Source organism: Biomphalaria glabrata, chromosome 12, assembly GCF_947242115.1.
Source record: "Biomphalaria glabrata chromosome 12, xgBioGlab47.1, whole genome shotgun sequence".
NCBI lineage: Eukaryota > Metazoa > Mollusca > Gastropoda > Planorbidae > Biomphalaria > Biomphalaria glabrata.
In genome coordinates this window covers 6,929,889-6,950,159 of record NC_074722.1, presented here as the reverse complement: position 1 = coordinate 6,950,159, position 20,271 = coordinate 6,929,889, and the positions used below count along the sequence as shown (strand labels likewise).

General features: G+C 36.5%; 1 protein-coding gene across 2 annotated transcripts in view; it reads right to left on the bottom strand.

The window, feature by feature from the left end:
• Positions 1 to 20,271, bottom strand: part of LOC106070839 (mitochondrial sodium/calcium exchanger protein-like) — a 39,174-nt gene that overhangs the window by 10,474 nt on the left and 8,429 nt on the right. For both annotated transcript variants that reach the window (XM_056005575.1, XM_056005574.1), the window contains exons 5-7: positions 11,738 to 11,794; positions 3,279 to 3,391; positions 2,367 to 2,534 (exon numbers count right to left, since the gene is read on the bottom strand). In XM_056005575.1, the coding sequence (XP_055861550.1) occupies positions 2,367 to 2,534; positions 3,279 to 3,391; positions 11,738 to 11,794 (338 nt within the window). The remainder of the gene's footprint in view (positions 1 to 2,366; positions 2,535 to 3,278; positions 3,392 to 11,737; positions 11,795 to 20,271) is intronic.

Below are 20,271 nucleotides of genomic sequence, written 5' to 3'. Positions count from 1 at the left end.
ACAAAGAGTGAAACAATATAGTGAAACATAGAGTGAAACAATATAGTGAAACATAGAGTGAAACAATACAGTGAAACATAGAATGAAACAATATATTGAGACAAATAGTAAAACAATATAGTGAAACATAGAGTGTGACATCATAGTGAAACACAGAGTGTAACATCATAGTGAAACATAGAGTGTAACATCATAGTGAAACATAGAGTAAAACATCATAGTGAACATAAAGTGTAACAACATAGTGAAACATAAAGTGTAACATCATAGTGAAACACAGAGTGTAACATCATAGTAAAACACAGAGTGTAACATCATAGTGAAACACAGAGTGAAACAATAGAGTGAAACATAGAGTGTAACATTATAGTGAAACATAGAGTGTAACATCATAGTGAAACATAGAGTGTAACATCAGAGTGAAACATAGAGTGAAACAATAGAGTGAAACATAGAGTGAAACAATATAGTGAAACATAGAGTGTAACATCATAGTGAAACATAAAGTGTAACATCAGAGTGAAACATAGAGTGTAACATCATAGCGAAACATAGAGTAAAACATCATAGTGAAACATAAAGTGTAACAACATAGTGAAACATAAAGTGTAACATCATAGTGAAACATAGAGTGTAACATCATAGTGAAACATAAAGTGTAACATTATAGTGAAACACAGAGTGTAACAACATAGTGAAACACAGAGTGTAACATCATAGTTAAACACAGAGTGTAACATCATAGTGAAACACAGAGTGTAACAACATAGTGAAACACAGAGTGTAACATTATAGTGAAACACAGAGTGTAACATCATAGTGAAACATAAAGTGTAACATCATAGTGAAATATAGAGTGTAACATCATAGTGAAACATAAAGTGTAACATCATAGTGAAACATAAAGTGTAACATCATAGTGAAATATAGATTGTAACATCATAGTGAAACATAGAGTGTAACATCATAGTGAAACATAAAGTGTAACATCATAGTGAAACACAGAGTGTAACATCATAGTAAAACACAGAGTGTAACATCATAGTGAAACACAGAGTGAAACAATAGAGTGAAACATAGAGTGTAACATTATAGTGAAACATGGAGTTAAACATCATAGTGAAACATAGAGTGTAACATCAGAGTGAAACATAGAGTGAAACAATAGAGTGAAACATAGAGTGAAACATAGAGTGTAACATCATAGTGAAACATAAAGTGTAACATCAGAGTGAAACATAGAGTGTAACATCATAGCGAAACATATAGTAAAACATCATAGTGAAACATAAAGTGTAACAACATAGTGAAACATAAAGTGTAACATCATAGTGAAACATAGAGTGTAACATCATAGTGAAACATAAAGTATAACATTATAGTGAAACACAGAGTGTAACAACATAGTGAAACACAGAGTGTAACATCATAGTGAAACACAGAGTGTAACATCATAGTGAAACATAGAGTGTAACAACATAGTGAAACACAGAGTGTAACATCATAGTGAAACACAGAGTGTAACATCATAGTGAAACACAGAGTGTAACATCATAGTGAAACATAAAGTGTAACATCATAGTGAAATAAAGAGTGTAACATCATAGTGAAACATAAAGTGTAACATTATAGTGAAACATAGAGTGTAACATCATAGTGAAACATAGAGTGAAACAATAGAGTGAAACATAGAGTGAAACAATATAGTGAAACATAGAGTGTAACATTATAGTGAAACATGAAGTGAAACAATATAGTGAAACATAAAGTGTAACATTATAGTGAAACATACAGTATAACATCATAGTGAAACATAGAGTGAAACATCATAGTGAAACATAGAGTGTAACATCAGAGTGAAACAGAGTATAACATCAAAGTGAAAGATAGAGTGTGACATCATAGTGAAACATAGAGTGTAACATTATAGTGAAACATAGAGTGTAACATTATAGTGAAACATAGAGTGTAACATCAGAGTGAAACAGAGTATAACATCAAAGTGAAAGATAGAGTGTGACATCATAGTGAAACATAGAGTGTAACATCATAGTGAAACATAGAGTGTAACATTATAGTGAAACAGAGTGTAACATCATAATGAAACATCATAGTGAAACATAGAGTATGACACCATAGTGAAACAATGAGTGTAACATCATAAAGTGAAACATAGAATATAAAATCCTAGTGATACATGGAGTTTAAGATTATAATGAAACATAGAGTATAACATCCTAGTGAAGCATAGATTATAACAGCATATAAAACGTATGCTACATTTAATGTTAATAAGTGCTATGAGGGCTACACTACTGTATAATTTATCTTGTTAAGTACTTTGACACTAATATACAGAAACTCACCAGCGGCTTCCAACTGAGTAATCTTCTTGTCCCAGAGAACGACCCAGGCCCAGTAGCAGGCGGCCAGATAGAAGATGACGTCTCTTAAAAAAGGCCGTTCCATACATTGAAAAGGTTTGATGATTGAAATAGAGCCGGCCACAACAGCTGTCACAAAAACACCAGCGCCTGTAATCATATAGACAGAGCAATGAAATGTGTGGTCGTAGCCTTAACATCGCATTATTCAAAACCAATAGCTGAACCACCAGTACCTTCGAGGCCCTAGTTTTGTTTCCACAATTATGACAATTAAACTATAGATAATAAAGTATGTACGAACTATAGACACATGGCTTAACGCCTTGTTGAAGCTAATTATGTGTAGTTTATTAAAGCGTTATGACCTGTTATGTTAAAGATTACCAGATTCTTTGAACTTTCCCGTGAGGTTTCAAACCTGTCTGGGTAAAACTGGAACATACTCGTCCAGATGTAGATAAGTTCCCCTTTCAGACCTTGCGAATTATAGGGCAGATGATGTAATGTTCATCTGTTTCTGTGGCCCACAGTTAACGAGGGTGTCATGTGGCCAGCACAAATACCAACCACCTTTACTTTTCCCTAATAATGACAGATACCCAGCTGGGGGGACTAAGAAACACCCTGAAGATCCTAAAATTGAAAATCCGAGATTTGAACCCAGGAGCCCCGGTTCGGAAGCCAAGCGCTTTCACTCAGCCAAAGCGCCTCCCTATAACTATATAGTTCTACATAATCAGGCCCTAAAAAAAAAAAAAATTGTCATCATTTTTAGAAAGTAATTGAATATTTTTGTGATTGGGCCCTGGAATGTTAAGGTAGATAACTTTGAGAAATAGAGATATAGGCTTAGATGCTCAAAGCAGACGACATTATTAATTATCATATTACCAAACAATGCTCCAACGGCCAGCCCAGCGTCACCTTCTTTGGCATTTCCGATGGCGGCTATAGCAGAGAAAATGTCTGGGGCTCCGTTTCCAAACGCCAAAAAGGTAACACCTTTATCTCAGTTAAGGAACTTCTAGACATATTTGTTCTATAATGTAACATTTACAATCATGTAAAACAGTAGAGTACAGAAAGTGGGACAGAACTTCGGAATACACAACTATTACTGAATACGTAGTACACACTAATTACTTATTCTATAGCAGTTATTGATTACATAGCTAATATTGATCAAAGAACTAGTAGTGATTACAGGGCCGGATTTAAGTATGCGGAGGCCTCGGGACAAGATTTTTGTGGAGGTCTCTACACTCTTTCGAAAACGTTGATGAAAATACACTAATGAATAATATATATATTTATTTATATCTGAAAGCAAGTGTTGTATGTTCATAAATAGAACAAAGAATTATTTTATCTCACTTTTTTTTTTTCAATATTTAATATGCATATTTTAGTTTGTAAAGAAAAGTATAGATGTTTGAGTTTGTGGAGGTTAAGGCCCTTGGTAGACGCACCGCCGTAAATCTGGAGTTTAACCTGTATTTACTTATGCCGAGCATGCTACAACTCGTGTGGAGTTTTTGATCTACCATCGAGCGCCTCCCCAGGTGGCGGATAGGGGAATGCCCTCCAGATATGGTGGGTACCGGGGAAATAAAATACCCGGGGTGGACCAAAATCAAACCTGCTGCCTTGCAGGAAGTGGAGGGATCCACAAAGGCTAGGGCACCTTACCCGAAAATAAAGGCAGCTATCCAGAGAGCTGAAAGGGGCAGCCCCCCAGATGGTTATGCACAGGGCTAACAACTCTGTCATATAAAAAATACTGTTACGAAAGCTAATACACACAAGAAAACCCGGACAGATCTCAACGGAAAACGACCTAGGCCTGGAAAAGGACATGATTTTTGTTTTGCGACATGGAACGTGCTAAGCCTTTATAGAGCAGGTGCGCTAGCCCAACTTACTGAAATGTTAAAGAAATATAGGATACCCCTTGCAGCCCTACAGGAAATCAGGTGGAAAGACTCGGACATTCTCAGAACCAAGGAGTATACTATATTTTATAGTGGTGGAAGCACTAACAACTTAGGTACAGGTTTTGCTGTTAAAAAGGAAATGGTAGGTAATGTCATTGGATTTAAACCTGTAAGTGATAGACTCTGCTCACTACGTTTGAAAGGAAAATTCTTCAACATATCATTTATCAATGTTCATGCCCCTACTGAAGATGCAGATGATAACACAAAAGAAGCCTTCTATGATGGACTGGAAAGAATTTATGATGAAGCGCCAAAGCATGACATCAAAATAGTCCTAGGAGATTTCAATGCAAAAATTGGAAAGGAACCAGCATTCAGACCAATAATTGGCAAAGAAAGTTTACATGAAGAGACCAACAATAATGGCATAAGATTAGTGGATTTTGCATCAGGAAAAGGAATGTCTATCAGCAGCACAAAATTCCAACATAAGAATATTCACAAGGTAACCTGGATCTCACCTGATGGCAACACCCAGAATCAAATAGATCATATACTCATAGATAAGAGACATGGATCAGACATACTAGATGTAAGAAGTTTCAGAGGAGCTAATGCTGACTCAGACCACCTACTAGTAAAAGCTAAATTTAGACAAAGAATAAGTACCATACACAATTACCAAAGAAAGAGAGCACAGCAATATGATAGTCAAAAACTCACAAAGGATCCACTTGTTGCAGAAACTTATAGAATGGCACTCCAAACACAACTGACAACATTAGAAAAGGACTGCGAAAATAACATAAATGAGCATTGGGAAATAATAAAGCATGCTATCAAAAGAACAGCAGAAGAGGTAGTTGGATTTAAACAAAAGAACGAGAAAATAGGGTGGTATGATGATGAATGCAGACAAACTATAGAAGAGAAGAACAATGCCCGAATGATAATGCTACAGAGAGAAACCAGGAACACTAGACAGCAATACAATGAAGCAAGAAGAAGGGCCACAAAAGTTGTAAGAAAGAAAAAACGGGAATGGGAAAAGTCCAAGATCACTAAAATTGAGGAACTAGCAAAGGAGGGAGACATGAGAGGAATGTATATGAAAATTAAAGATGAAAAGAACGGATTTCAAGCTAGATCACACATGTGTGAGAACAAAGATGGTCAGCTTATTACAGAAAACAGCAGGGTCATTGAGAGATGGGCTGAATACTTTGAGGAGATCCTAAATACCACTGAAGATGGAGACAATGGAGAATATGAACTGCCGCATGGGGGACCAGATCCCTTAGTGAACCCTCCAACACTCATTGAAACATCAGAAATAATTAGGACCATGAAGAATCACAAAGCACCAGGAGAGGACCAAATCACAGCAGAACTAATTAAATATGGAGGGAAAGACTTACATTCCCAAATACACAGACTAATATCAAGAATTTGGGAAGAAGAAGTAATACCAACAGAATGGGAAACTGCTCTTATAACCCCAATACACAAAAAAGGATCCAAGTTAAAGTGCTGTAATTACAGAGGAATCTCTCTACTAAATGTGACTTATAAGATACTGTCTAGGCTTATAACTAAGAGACTTGGAAAATATTCAGAAGAAATCTTAGGTGACTACCAATGTGGTTTCAGACCCAACAAATCCACAACCGACCACATCTTCACACTAAGATGTATACTAGAAAAATGCCATGAATACAACATACCAATCCACCAACTCTTTATAGACTATAAAATGGCTTATGACAGTATCAGAAGGAAATACCTATATGACACACTAAAGGATTTTGGAATACCCAACAAGCTGACAAGACTTATACATATGACATTAAACAACTCAAAAAGCAAAGTCATAATACAAGGAGAACACTCACGGGAATTTAGGATTAAACGAGGATTAAGACAAGGAGACGCACTTTCCTGCATGCTTTTCAACTTAACACTGGAGAGAGTTATAAGAAATATACACATAAACACAAGGGAAACTATTACTAACTACTTCAGGAGAGAAAACATGGGTCCACAACCAACAGGGACGATATACAGCCAACCTCTACAATACCTTGCTTATGCCGATGACATTGCCTTATTGGGTAAAGAAACCTCTGACATCGCTAGAGCCTTCATACAACTAGAAGAAGCATCTCGACCAGCAGGACTTGAGGTCAATGACAGTAAAACCAAGTACATCACAATGACAAGAGACAATCAAACAGAGGGACAAAATATCAAAATCAAAGACCACGAATTTGAAAACGTCCAAACTTTCAAATATCTAGGAAGTACTATTAATTTAAAAAATGACCTACTAACAGAAATAAAGGAAAGACTAGCAGCAGGCAACAGGGCATTTTATAGCACCCACCATCTACTTAAGAGCAAAATGATTTCAAGTAAAACCAAGAAAATAATATACAAAACTATAATAAGACCAGCAGCAATGTATGGAAGTGAGACCTGGACACTGACAAAGACATCTGAAAATTTACTTAACACTTGGGAAAGAAAAATCCTTAGGAAAATCTATGGTGCCATACAGGATGAAACAGGGTGGAGGACACGCACTAACCATGAGTTATATCAATTATATGAAGACCCACCAATAGTGAACGAAATATAAAAGAACAGACTACGTTGGGCAGGTCACCTTGAAAGAATGTCAGACAACAGAGGGGCGAAAATCGTATACAGGCAAAAACCAAAAGGCAGGCGACTCAAAGGCAGACCCCGAATGCGATGGATAGATGACGTGGAAGCAGATCTGAAGCAGCTTGGGGTTAGGGCGTGGAGACGAAAGGCCCAGGAGAGATCTGAATGGAAGGATGTGTTAAAGCAGGCCAGAGCCCTCCATGGGCTGTAGCGCCACTGGGATGGATGGATGGAGCATGCTACAACTACAAGTGGATACTTCTTAATCACGTGACATTGTTACCACCCGACGTAAGATTTAAAGTGTTAGCGGTAAAAATGCGAAAAATACCATCAATGTTTCTGAAACGTTGAGCAAACGTTGAGCTCCGATATATTTATCTCTTTTGTGAAGGCCCCTTACTTGTGGACTCCCCTGGGCTGTAGCCCCGCCTGCCCTGCCTTAAATCCGGCCCTGGCTGATTACATAACTATTTCTGATTGCAGGTTAATACTGGTAAGTAAACTATATCCTTCATTCAGACAGGAAGGGCTCGTTAGCCTACCCACTCAAGAGAATCCAAACCTCTGCTGCCTTTGCAGCTGTACCCAAACATGGGAAAGTCGTCTGGAGTCAACCCTGAAGGAAAATTAGGTCTTGGTGACCGTCGGGCAGCGTGCAGCACACAGTGCTACACCTTGGTAGAACCAGCGACATCAGGTAGTTGAAGTTGCTTTGGAATCATTGCCTGTGTGTAGGGTTTCAACTGTATGGCCGATATAATCATTGCCTGTGTGTAGGGTTTCAACTGAATGGGCGATATAATCATTGCCTGTGTGTAGGGTTTCAACTGAATGGGCGATATCTTTCCGACATTTTGCTAATGCTCAGGATTTTATCTCACTAGTTACGAGATGAACCATCTATATATATATTTAATTCTCTTCACGGCTCAACAGTCTGGATACCAAGAAGGAAAGATCACTCTTTTATTTCTACAAGTCGGACTAGAGTTACCCCATGTAACTTTAGCAGCGAAAAAAAAAGAGGGAGGGGGAGAACAACTAGTATTCGTTATAAGAATTTCTGTTTGAATTTTGTATATTTAGATTTTGAATTCATGCTCTTTGTTTCAAACTGACATTGCAGTCTCTTGGCTTTATTTGTGTTAAGTTTCGTAAAAATAAACCAATAAACCCGGATAATGTTCTTAAGAGCGACTTATTAAGTCAATGGGGGAAGCGAAAACAGAGAATGGCTCCATTGAAATGGTCGGAGTTACTAAAGGACTAAATAAAAAAGCATTTAGACTTTTTTAAATGTATATTATTATGAACTTAATGCATTTCCTAAAAAAAAAAAAAAAAAAAAAAAAAAAAAAGTAAAGTTCCCCTTTCAGACCTTGTGGTCTATAGGGCAGATGATGTAAAGGTCATCTGTTTCTGTGGCCTACGGTTAACAAGGGTGTCATGTGGCCAGCACAACGACCAACCGCCTTTACTTTTCCCCAACTAACGTCAGGTACCCATTAGAGCTGGGTGGACTCAGAGGCGCCCGAAGATCCTGAAATTAAAAATCCCAGTCTCCATCAGCATTCAAACCCCGGACCCCGGTTCGGTAGCCAAGCGCTTTGTCCCTCAGCCACCGCGCCTCCAATGCATTTACTAAAGACGCAATTAAATCATCAAAAAGAAAAAAAATTAAATTAAAAAAATAAACAATCCTTTTTTAACAATCTGTATCCCGCTGGCGTCTCTTGATAGCTGTTTCCCTTAATTCGTCAGTTCACTGCCCATGTAAATAACATATCTCCTATTTCACCAGTGTCCTTCTATTCGACTCACCAAATAGTTGAACATGGCAGTGTGGTCTATTTAAATCACGAGTATCTACCGATATTTGACCTAGCAGACGACAGACAAATATGGGAGATAAGAATGTTTAATAACAACACGTGACCGTGTTTTGGCCTGATGGAGGTCAGACAAACGTGGTAGATAGGAAGGCGTTGAAATAGTCTCCCTTGTCATTGGCAATAATTTGTTGACTGTAAAAAAACTTAAAACAAAGAATCTCCATCCAATGTTAGCAAGTCGACACAAGGTTCTGTTAGAGTCCCTTTAAGAAAAACACTAGAGAACCTTCCGGTCTGCTACTATATTTCCTGTAATACGGAATGCCATCGTTTTTCCATTATGATTTCAACAAATGTATGAAATTAAAATTAAGTTTCGAATATAGAAATTTTACGGAAAAAGAAACCAAGTTGCTAATCAATGAAAAAGGGGTCGAAATTGTGCTTTTATAAATTTTTTTATTGTTTTTATATTGCTTTCAGTTGAGTTTCATATTGTTGGATTTTTTACTAAGCATATATAAAACTCACTTTGTCTCGTAAAAAGTTCGAAGTTATTTCTCCCACATCCATTCTTGGATCAGTTGAAACCTTGATAATTATTCAGTGTAGAAGACAATATACGAATCAGAGGCGGCCTTAGCAGTGCGCGGGGCCCTTGACAAGTGTCATATCGGGGCCCTATATATATCGTACCACATCACGCTAACGGGCTTGCGCGCGCCTCTAACGCTGTTGGCGAAAATGTTGCTTTGTCTGTACTCCCAAATCAAGTTGTTTCTATTTTTTTCCGTCTGACTCTTTGTCTGACTCTTTGTCTGACTCTTTGTTCCTTGAATTTCTCTCTGATACTTCCACCACAAAATGAAATATAAGAGACATCTGCTCCTTGTGACTTGCAGTCAAGGATGACAAAAAAGATATTTAGCAAGTTTGATTTTATCACCAACTTTCTCTTTTACTTCCGATGCCATCAGGTCCATAAGCTCGTTTTGAATCCTATTCCCGATTTAATGGTCATGAGCCTCGACGTACTTAATTAGTTGAAGACAGTTGAGTCGAATGGGCCAGCAACTCAACCAAGCCTAACATTGACCGCAGTTTGACGCATAAAGCTTAACTGTTCTCCCAAGAAATGCTTGCTGTCAAGACTGCGCGCCAATGCAGCTATTCTTTTGTAATTTGATTTAGCGTTATAGTATCCATTATCGCTCCGCCTGCCTACAAAAATCAATGTCTACCAGGAGGTGGTTTTCTCAACCCTTCTATATGGATTAGAGACATGGACACTATACAGAAAGCAACTAAGACTACTTGAGCGCTTTCACCAAAGATGCTTGCGCTCCATCATGGACATACGGTGGCTAGACCGCACTACAAACAGCGATGTCCTTGCGAACGCCGGTATGGACAGTATAGATGGACTTCTTATGGTCCGACAGTTACGTTGGGCAGGGCACGTATCCCGTATGGGAGACGAACCTGTGCCAAAAGCAGTCTTTTTTTTTGGTGAGCTAAAAGGTTGTTGACGTAACAGAGGCGCCCCACGGAAACGCTTCAAAGACCAGCTTAGGTGCCAACTTGCCTTGGCTGACATAGAAGAGTGCAAGAGTTGCATGCGGCTTTAGAACGAGACAGCTGGGGTCACTCACAAAGGCCGGGGGATACACATTTGAGACCAAAAGAAAATCCGCTGCCGAGGACAGACGCATACGGCGAAAAGAAAATCTAAATCGACCACCTGCGGACAATGGTTATGCTTGCCTTGGATGTGGCAAAATATGTAGGTCACAGCTGGGGCTGCGCAGTCATGGAAAATCCTGCATTCCTCACTAATTTTCGGACTCGAAGACAAGCCTTATTATAACCATTGGATATTCTCAGAGCTCAATCCAACCACGCTGACACACACTTCACGTGATTCACAAAAACATCGTGCTGCCCAAGTGTATTACCAAGATGCTTCCAGTGGCAGCAGTCTTTGTTTGCTAAGTGGCCTCCAGTAGATATCGTGCCAAACAATGTACAAGAAAAACACAATGCTCTGTCTTTGGTCTTTGGTCTAGAACAAGAACATAGTGTGAAGCTACAGTAGTTCATTGACTTTCGCAGATCAGACTTTCGCGGAAAGGTTTTTAAAAAACAATACTCCCACGGAAGTATTAAGAACCTGTCTTTACCGAAACAGAAAACCAGAAATACCATGTTTAGAACGTACATAATAATGTGTATCATATCAAATCATATCGTATCAAATATCCTAGTTTATCAAAACTGATCTGGTTTTCGAAGTTGACGATGACAATGGAATCTCCAATCGCGGGGCCCCCCTCAGGCGCCGAGCCCGGGGGCGGGGGGGGCGCTCCACTTGCCACCACCTAAGGCCGCTACTGACACGAAAAAAAAAACAGAAAAAAAAATTATTACTGGTAATTTTTTATATTTTTTTTGTTAGATACCAACGAAGGACATTAATCCTTCAGTATCCACATATATAGATAAATATGTATGCTTTTTTTGCCCTAAGACAATTGAATTATTTCTCCCACACCCATTCTCGGATCAAGTTGAAGCTTTAAACCACTATTTATTGTACCTAACTAAATCAATTTAAAAAATTAACCAATCAATCAATTAATTATTGATTATTAATTATTTTGTTTGATATCGAAAAAAAGAAAAATAACTTCTACATTATTGAGATATATGTAAGCGTAAGATATATAGATGCAAATGTGGAGCTCTTCCCCTTATTGTTTACATTTTGCTTATTTCACATAATTGAATGACTGTAGGCCTACAATTCTCTGGGGAGAGAGAGGAGAGTCAGTCACGGTAAGAAGTCGACCCAATGAATTAGTTGCTATTACTAAAATATCAATCAAGCATGTTGATAAAGTTAAAGGATATTGCCACATTGTGACTCAACTTTAAGTTCTGGGAAATGACCGCCAAAGCTGGACAAAAACTGCGAAACAAAAAGACTCAAGATTAAAAACAATGTGCACACATTAGAAAAACGTCATAACAAACAAAAAAAAATCCAAAACAAGGCGATGGTTCTGGTGAGAAAAGTTTACAGCCACCAGAGATCATAAAATGTTACTGATACTTACGCATGTTTAGTAGCTGTCATTGCAGCTTTCTGTAGTGCGTATCTATTTCGTCTATATTGTGTCTAGAGTAGATACACATTTTGTCTATAGTGTGACTGTTGTATCTCAATTTTGTCTGTGGTGTGTCTGGAGTGTGTACAATGTTTGCCTATAGTGTGACTGTGGTATCTCAATTTTTGTCTATATTGTGTCTAGAGTATGTACAATGTTTGTCTATAGTGTGACTGTGGTATCTCAATTTTGTCTGTGGTGTGTCTAGAGTGTGTACAATGTTTGCCTATAGTGTGACTGTGGTATCTCAATTTTTGTCTATATTGTGTCTAGAGTATGTACAATGTTTGTCTATAGTGTGACTGTTGTATCTCAATTTTTGTCTGTGGTGTGTCTAGAGTGTGTACAATGTTTGCCTATAGTGTGACTGTGGTATCTCAATTTTTGTCTATATTGTGTCTAGAGTATGTACAATGTTTGTCTATAGTGTGACTGTGGTATCTCAATTTTGTCTGTGGTGTGTCTAGAGTGTGTACAATGTTTGCCTATAGTGTGACTGTGGTATCTCAATTTTTGTCTGTGGTGTGTCTAGAGTGTGTACAATGTTTGCCTATAGTGTGACTGTTGTGATGAACTGGCCGAAAGATTGTATTAATAATTTGATGAATTCACATGAAATGACCATCACACTTGCCGGGGATTATATGATTAAACTTGACAATTCAATGAAATGAAGAAAGAAACATCTCTCTGTATTTTCTTCAAACTTCTTTAATAACTTCTTCAACTTTCACATCAAATTAACTTCTTAATTCAATAACAACTTAACACTTCATAAATAAAACTTAAAGATACATAAAACTTCACTTAGTATAACTTCAACTTCAACTACTAAAACTTTACTTAATGGACCCGCTAATATCACAAAACTTATTACTAATCAAGAACTGAGCGAGGACCATCGCTCTACAAGAACTACTACTATGCGAGGACCCCGACTAACTGACTTTCCCCTTATTTATACTTTCTTTGATCGTACATTCCAGAATCATGGAACCTTCTCAGATAATTATTTTAGTAACTTTGACCTTCTAGAAGCTGACGTGTGCTATTTTTTCCCTTAACCTCTTTCTTTGATTGGATACCTAAAATTAACTTGTTTACGCTGGACACTTGCACTGGTTTGAACTCGAGCTTCTAGAAACTGGTCGAAATAGGTCACAGACTTGACTCGTGACATTACCCCCTTGCCTTTTTAGCATTTTTTATGCAATATAAAATGCGTAAAATAGCAATATAACATATGCCTAAAACATTGATAAAATTGCTCTCATAACTAAAAAAATTAAAAAAAATGTTTCATTAAGTTAACATATTAATATAAAACAAAATTCAAAATGTTGTACAGATTCAGCATATATAATTAATATTAGATAATATACATCTTAGTTCTATACATTTATTATTAATAATTGATATATTAATATGAACATTTCCCAACTTGTGTAACTAAAAGATGTCAAAGTAACAAAATTTAACAAAACGGAATAATACATTATATCTCCTCTGGTACTTGAGTTGATAGAGTATCTGAATATTAAAATAACTACAAACACATGGAATAAAAAATGATTAAATTTGTTTTTCTAACATAAAACAAAATATAGTTAAACAATAAACAATATATTGTATAGTATCTAAATACATCTGGACAAAGTATCAGCAAAAACATTCAATTTTCCTGGAACAGTCTTTACATCAAACTGATAGTCCATTAACTGCAAACTCCATCGTGTCAGACGACTATTTGACATTTTTTTAGAGTTGAGAAATGCCAGTGGTGCATGATCTGTCTGTAAAGTAAAAGGTGCTCCCAACAGGTATCTGCTAAATTTTGAAATGGCCCAGACAATCGCCAGGCACTCTCGCTCTATGGTCGAGTATCTGGTCTCTGCTGAAGATAGTTTTCTGTTTATAAAAAATACAGGATGTAGAATGCCTTCATATTCTTGCATTAGACATGCTCCTATTGCCGATGAGGAAGCATCTGTAGCAAGATAAAACCGCTTCTTCTTGTCTGGTAATTTCAAAATGGATTCTTGTGCAAAAGCATACTTAATTTTCTTTATGGTCTCTTCTAATTCTGGTGACCATGGAATCGTGTTAGATTGTCCTTTCTTCGTAAGGTTAGTAAGAAGTGTTGTCAGTGATGCGTAATTTGGAATAAAGCATCTGTAAAAATTACAAAGTCCTAATATACTTCTAACCTGCTTTTTTGTTTGAGGTATTTTAATGTCCAAAATTCGTTTAATAATATCGTCCTGTGTTTTCAGTGAATTGTTTCCAACTTTATAACCTAAAAATGTAACTTCTGATTTTGCTAATTCAACTTTGCTTGGTTTTACAGTAAATCCATTGTCTTTCAATTGTTGGAAGATTTCTTTGAGTCCTTTAATATGATCTTCCCATGTATTATGAAACACACATATGTCGTCAATATAGGACACTGTGTCTTTTCGTTGTCCGAACATCCTATGAATTGCTCGGTTAAAAGTACTGCTAGCATTTACTAAACCGAATGGCATGTAATTATATTGAAAAAGGCCAAAGGCTGTAGTAAAAGCAGTGTATTGTTTTGAATCCTGTGTCATAGGTATTTGATAATATCCTCTTGTCAAATCGAGTTTCGTAAAATACTTAGCTCCAGAAAACTGTGACATTAAATCCTCTGGATTAGGCATTGGATATGAATCAAGGCATGTTATTTTATTTAACTGTCGAAAGTCTACACACATTCTTGGCGATGATGACTGTGAACGTTTTACAAGCACTATTGGAGCAGCATAAGGTGAATTCGAGTGTTCAATTATGCCTTGTTCTAAAAGATCATTGATTTCTTTCTGAAGGAAATCTCTATAATGAATAGGTAGTGGATATGGACGTGACTTGGTAGGTTTGTCACTTGTCAATTTGATTTCATGATTTATAATGGTTGTTTTTCCTGGAACATCTGTAAATATATCAGCATACTCTTGGAGTAGATTCATTATATCTTTTTTCCTCTGTGATGATAAATTGTCCAGTTTGACAGCATGCCAGGTTTCAGTCTGTCTAGAAGTTGTAGTTGGCACTACTAATTCATCCATATCCTCCTCTTTTTCTTCTGGAATAATCGCTAAGCATGAAATATGTTTTTCAAGTTCATCGTCTTCTTCTTCTGTATCAGTAGCTTCGTTGTATTTCTGTAGCATGTTGATATGAAACACTTTGTTTCTGTTATTGATATTTATTTCATAATCTACATCTGTGACTTTTCTTAAAATAGTAAATGGACCCTGCCATTTAATAAAGAACTTATTTTTCTTATCAGGTAATAATAATTTAACTTTGTCACCTGGTTCAAAGTACCTAAGTTTTCTATGTTCATTTATTCTTCTATGACTTGCAGCATTAGCTTTGGCTGTTGCTTCCTTAGCTATTTCACATGCATTTATTACTGTATTTCTTGTATTGAGAACATGCTGAAATGCGTTTTTCTTATCTGATGCATCATGGTTTGACTTAAGTAGTGATTCTTTGAAGGTAGTTATAGGACCTCTTGGATTAGCTCCATATAACATTTCAAAAGGAGAAAATCCTGTGGTGTCTTGGATACTTTCTCTATAAGCAAATAATGCAGCTGGTAAAAGGAGATCCCAATTCTGCGGATTATCATTTGCTATTTTTGATATAATTTGTTTCAATGTTTTGTTAAACCGTTCACAAAGCCCGTTGCTTTGAGGATGGTATGGTGTTGTAAACTTCATTTTGATGTTGTACATCTCCATAAATGTCTTAGTTATATCTGCTGTAAACTGACTACCTCGGTCAGAAAGTATAACTTCAGGTAACCCTGTCCTTGAAAAAATTTCAGATAAAGCTCTGGTAACATCAATTGCAGAAATATTGACTAACGGAATAGCTTCTGGCCATCTAGTACATGTGTCTACTAAAGTTAAAATATATTTGTGATTTCTGCTGGATTCAATTGGCATTGGACCAATTAAATCAACTGTTACTTTTTGAAATGGTTTCTCAGTCAATTCCATTGTCTGCAATGGCGCTTGTATTTTGTTACCTTTTGGACTTTTCATTTGACAAATATGACAGGTACTAATGTGCTTCTTTACATCTTTAGTAATACCTGGCCAGTAAAAATCTTGAAGTATTCTTTTCTTGGTCTTGGTAACTCCCATATGTCCAGCAAACGGTACATCGTGGCTTGTATTAATAATGGTCTTTCTGTATACTTTTGGAACTATAATTTGCTCAACAGTTTTATTTTTGTATTGACTGTTCTTCATAAGTAGTCCTTCTTTAAAATAAGGATCATTATTTTCTTGTGGATTTATGTTCGATTGAGCCTTTTTAAACATTTTAAATAATGTTTCATCATTTTTCTGTTCAACTTTAAATTCCTCGCTATGAAATTGTTCAAGTTCATTTGTCTGTAGATGCGAATGGTTTGCCTTCTTATCATTTTTATTTTCTTGAACAACTTTATCAGAATTCTTGTGTTCAATATGTTCAGTTTCAAGTCTTTCCTTTTCTTTTTGCATTGACCTTGTAACTACTACATTGCATTCTTGACTCATTTCTATTGTATTGTTCCATTCAATAAGATCTTGTGTAGTACAGTCACGCACTCCCTGTATATTACCAACTATGAGATCAACAGGTAGATTTTGAGCTACTAAAGCTTCTACATGTCCACTGAAAAATGGAGTCGTAATATGTATCAAAGCTTCTGGTAATTTACTTACAGTGCCGTTGAAAGCAGTGGCTTCGATTTCATTGCCTGTATATTGATTTGATCTCACAAAATTTGCACGTATAACAACTGAAGTGCTACCTGTGTCTCGTAACACCTGTACTCTTTGAGAACCGACTAATCCAGGATAAAACTGAAGTCCTTGTGATTTAGTGATAACAGTCATTGTTGAGTGATGTGCCTTCGAGTTTTTGGTAAAACCCTGTTTCTTATTTCCATATGTTGAATTCTTTACATTTAATGATCTGTTTTGCGAATATGCTTGGTCACTAGATCTGTCACTGATACTAGTATGTTTCTTTCTGCAATCCTTTGCTAAATGTCCTTTCATGTGACAAAAACTGCACTCTATGACCTTCACTCTACATTGTGAGGCGAAATGACCTCTAGTATTGCATTTATAACATATTAAAGTTTTGTCGGTCTGAAAAGATGGCAATGGTCTGTTATCTCTTGAAAAGCAAATAAAGTTTTCATCGGTTGCTGATCTAATTTGCTTACTTGGATAGGCAGTTTTATATTGACGTATTATTGTTGTTAGAGTCTGTAGATCTTTAGGATTTCTCTCGATTATGAAAGATTGGATATCTTCTGCATATGCGTGAGTAATGGTATCAATCAATATGTGGTCTCTTAATGCTTCATACGTTCTATCAATATTGGCTAAAGATATCCACCTATCAAACCACATTACCATATCAGAGACAAACAACTGTGGATCATCTTCCTGCCTTGGTCTTTCGAAAAAAAAATTCTTGCGATAAGCATTTTGCGTAGCTCCAAACTGTCTTAGTAAAGCTTCTTTTATTTCTGCATAAGTACGCTGTTCATGAGATGGTATTTGTGCACATACATCTAATGCTTTACCCTGTAATAAAATCAAGAGATGGTGTGCATATTGGTCTTCTGGTAAGCCTGATGCTTTCGCTAACTCCTCAAACCTCATCAAATACGAATCTATATTATCTTTATTTTCTTGAAAAGGTAATATTTTAAATAAAGGTTTATACTTGTCAAAAGCATTGCTAGTAGGTAAAGTCGGTTGAACCTCTGTTTTTTCTTTTTTAAATTTTAACTCCTGTTCCTGAAGTTGAAGTCTGAGTTTTTCCACTTCTAATCTTTTTTCTTCTGCCTCTCTGTCCTCTTTACGTTTCCTTTCTTCTGCCTCTCTTTCCTCTTGCCTTAATTTTTCTTCTCTTAAAATTCTTTGTTTTTCTTCCTCTTTTTCTTCTTGTCGTCTTTTTTCTTCTCTTTCAAATTTTCTTTCTTCAGCCTCTCTTTCTTCTTTACGTTTTCTTTCTTCTGCCTCTCTTTCCTCTTGCCTTAATTTTTCTTCTCTTAAAATTCTTTGTTTTTCTTCCTCTTTTTCTTCTTGTCGTCTTTTTTCTTCTCTTTCAAGTTTTCTTTCTTCTACCTCTCTTTCTTCTTTACGTCTTCTTTCTTCTGCCTCTTTGTCTTCTTTAATTTGCTTTTGACACCATTCCCACTGATGTTCTTGTGGAATACCAATGTCCTTGGCTAATTTTAAATATAATTTAAATGAGTCTGCTTGAGACGCCATAGTATTAAATTAACGATATCAGAAATGTAGGTGTTTAAATGTTCTGCCAACACTCTCATCAAGCAGAATCTAGCCAGCGAACCAGCGACTACGTAGGACAGGTAAAAAGTGAAAGAGGGCTGACCTATTTAAATATCGATCGGTGTCTCCGCTAAGGAATGCAAGTGGTCAGTATTTGTAAACAAACTAGTGGACAACTAGCTTTAGTAACGTTGCCTTCACAGCTTAGTAGATATAGCTTTCACAGCTTAGTAAATGTAAAATGTAAGGTACTGACCTTAAAATAGAAGATTTTTCCCGCAGGACGTTCTCTCTGCCAACTATTATGTGACCTGTTGACTGGAAGTTTCAATCATAAAATACTTTTCGTAGCAATGAATGTATGTCTTGTTGAAGTTTTCTGAAAGAGGCTTTGTCGTTACGAGAGGCTTTGAATTATTCGTTAGAGGCTTTTTCTTTGAAATTCGTAGAACTTGCTAGAATGTGCCGACTTTATTCTTCGATGTCGCCTTTATTGTCTGATGCATATATTCATCGATGCCTTGCCTTATTTATCGGAGGTGCCATATATGTGATGAACTGGCCGAAAGATTGTATTAATAATTTGATGAATTCACATGAAATGACCATCACACTTGCCGGGGATTATATGATTAAACTTGACAATTCAATGAAATGAAGAAAGAAACATCTCTCTGTATTTTCTTCAAACTTCTTTAATAACTTCTTCAACTTTCACATCAAATTAACTTCTTAATTCAATAACAACTTAACACTTCATAAATAAAACTTAAAGATACATAAAACTTCACTTAGTATAACTTCAACTTCAACTACTAAAACTTTACTTAATGGACCCGCTAATAATCACAAAACTTATTACTAATCAAGAACTGAGCGAGGACCATCGCTCTACAAGAACTACTACTATGCGAGGACCCCGACTAACTGACTTTCCCCTTATTTATACTTTCTTTGATCGTACATTCCAGAATCATGGAACCTTCTCAGATAATTATTTTAGTAACTTTGACCTTCTAGAAGCTGACGTGTGCTATTTTTTCCCTTAACCTCTTTCTTTGATTGGATACCTAAAATTAACTTGTTTACGCTGGACACTTGCACTGGTTTGAACTCGAGCTTCTAGAAACTGGTCGAAATAGGTCACAGACTTGACTCGTGACACTGTGGTATCTCAATTTTTGTCTATATTGTGTCTAGAGTATGTACAATGTTTGCCTATAGTGTGACTGTGGTATCTCAATTGTGTCTGTGGTGTGTCAGGAGTATGTGTAAAAATTGAAGTTTATCGTTTGTGGTTCTGGGATGTTTCTGTATTGTGTCTGTGGTGTGTCAGTCGAGTGTCTGCAGTGCACGTATTGTCACTGTAAGTCTCTATAAGTATAGATTATTTGCCCTGTCAGCCCGTTCTTAAATCCGGCCCAGGATCTAGATCTATTACAAATTTAATTTCATAACTGATCCAAACTAACGGACACAATAACACTTGATATAAGCTTTATTTTCTTAAAAATTTTTTTTTTTCTTGTTTTCACCTCCGGTGACTGGTAATTGATCTAAGCTCATATCCTTCAATGTATCAATGGGAAATATAGAGTACGTAAAACATACGTAGATTAAAGCAAGCCTAGGTTTTGTTAGGCACCTAGTTTATATTATTAGTTAGTTAGAGACGCACCATAGGAGACGTATATTGAACGGGACTAGTGATGTTTGGGATATTTTGGGTTAGAGACTGGAAATTCAGTTAGCAATAGGATTCTCTTGGGTAAAGACGTGTTTATTTTGACAGAGACTCTGACTGTGGCTTTTTATTGGATTAAACTTATTATTCATTGTTCATCAGTGTTGACCACATCTTTTCACTTGTTAAAATAGATGTGTGTTATTTTTGTGCTGTTGTTTAACTACATTGAATACACCCGAACAAGAAACCCAAACGCTTG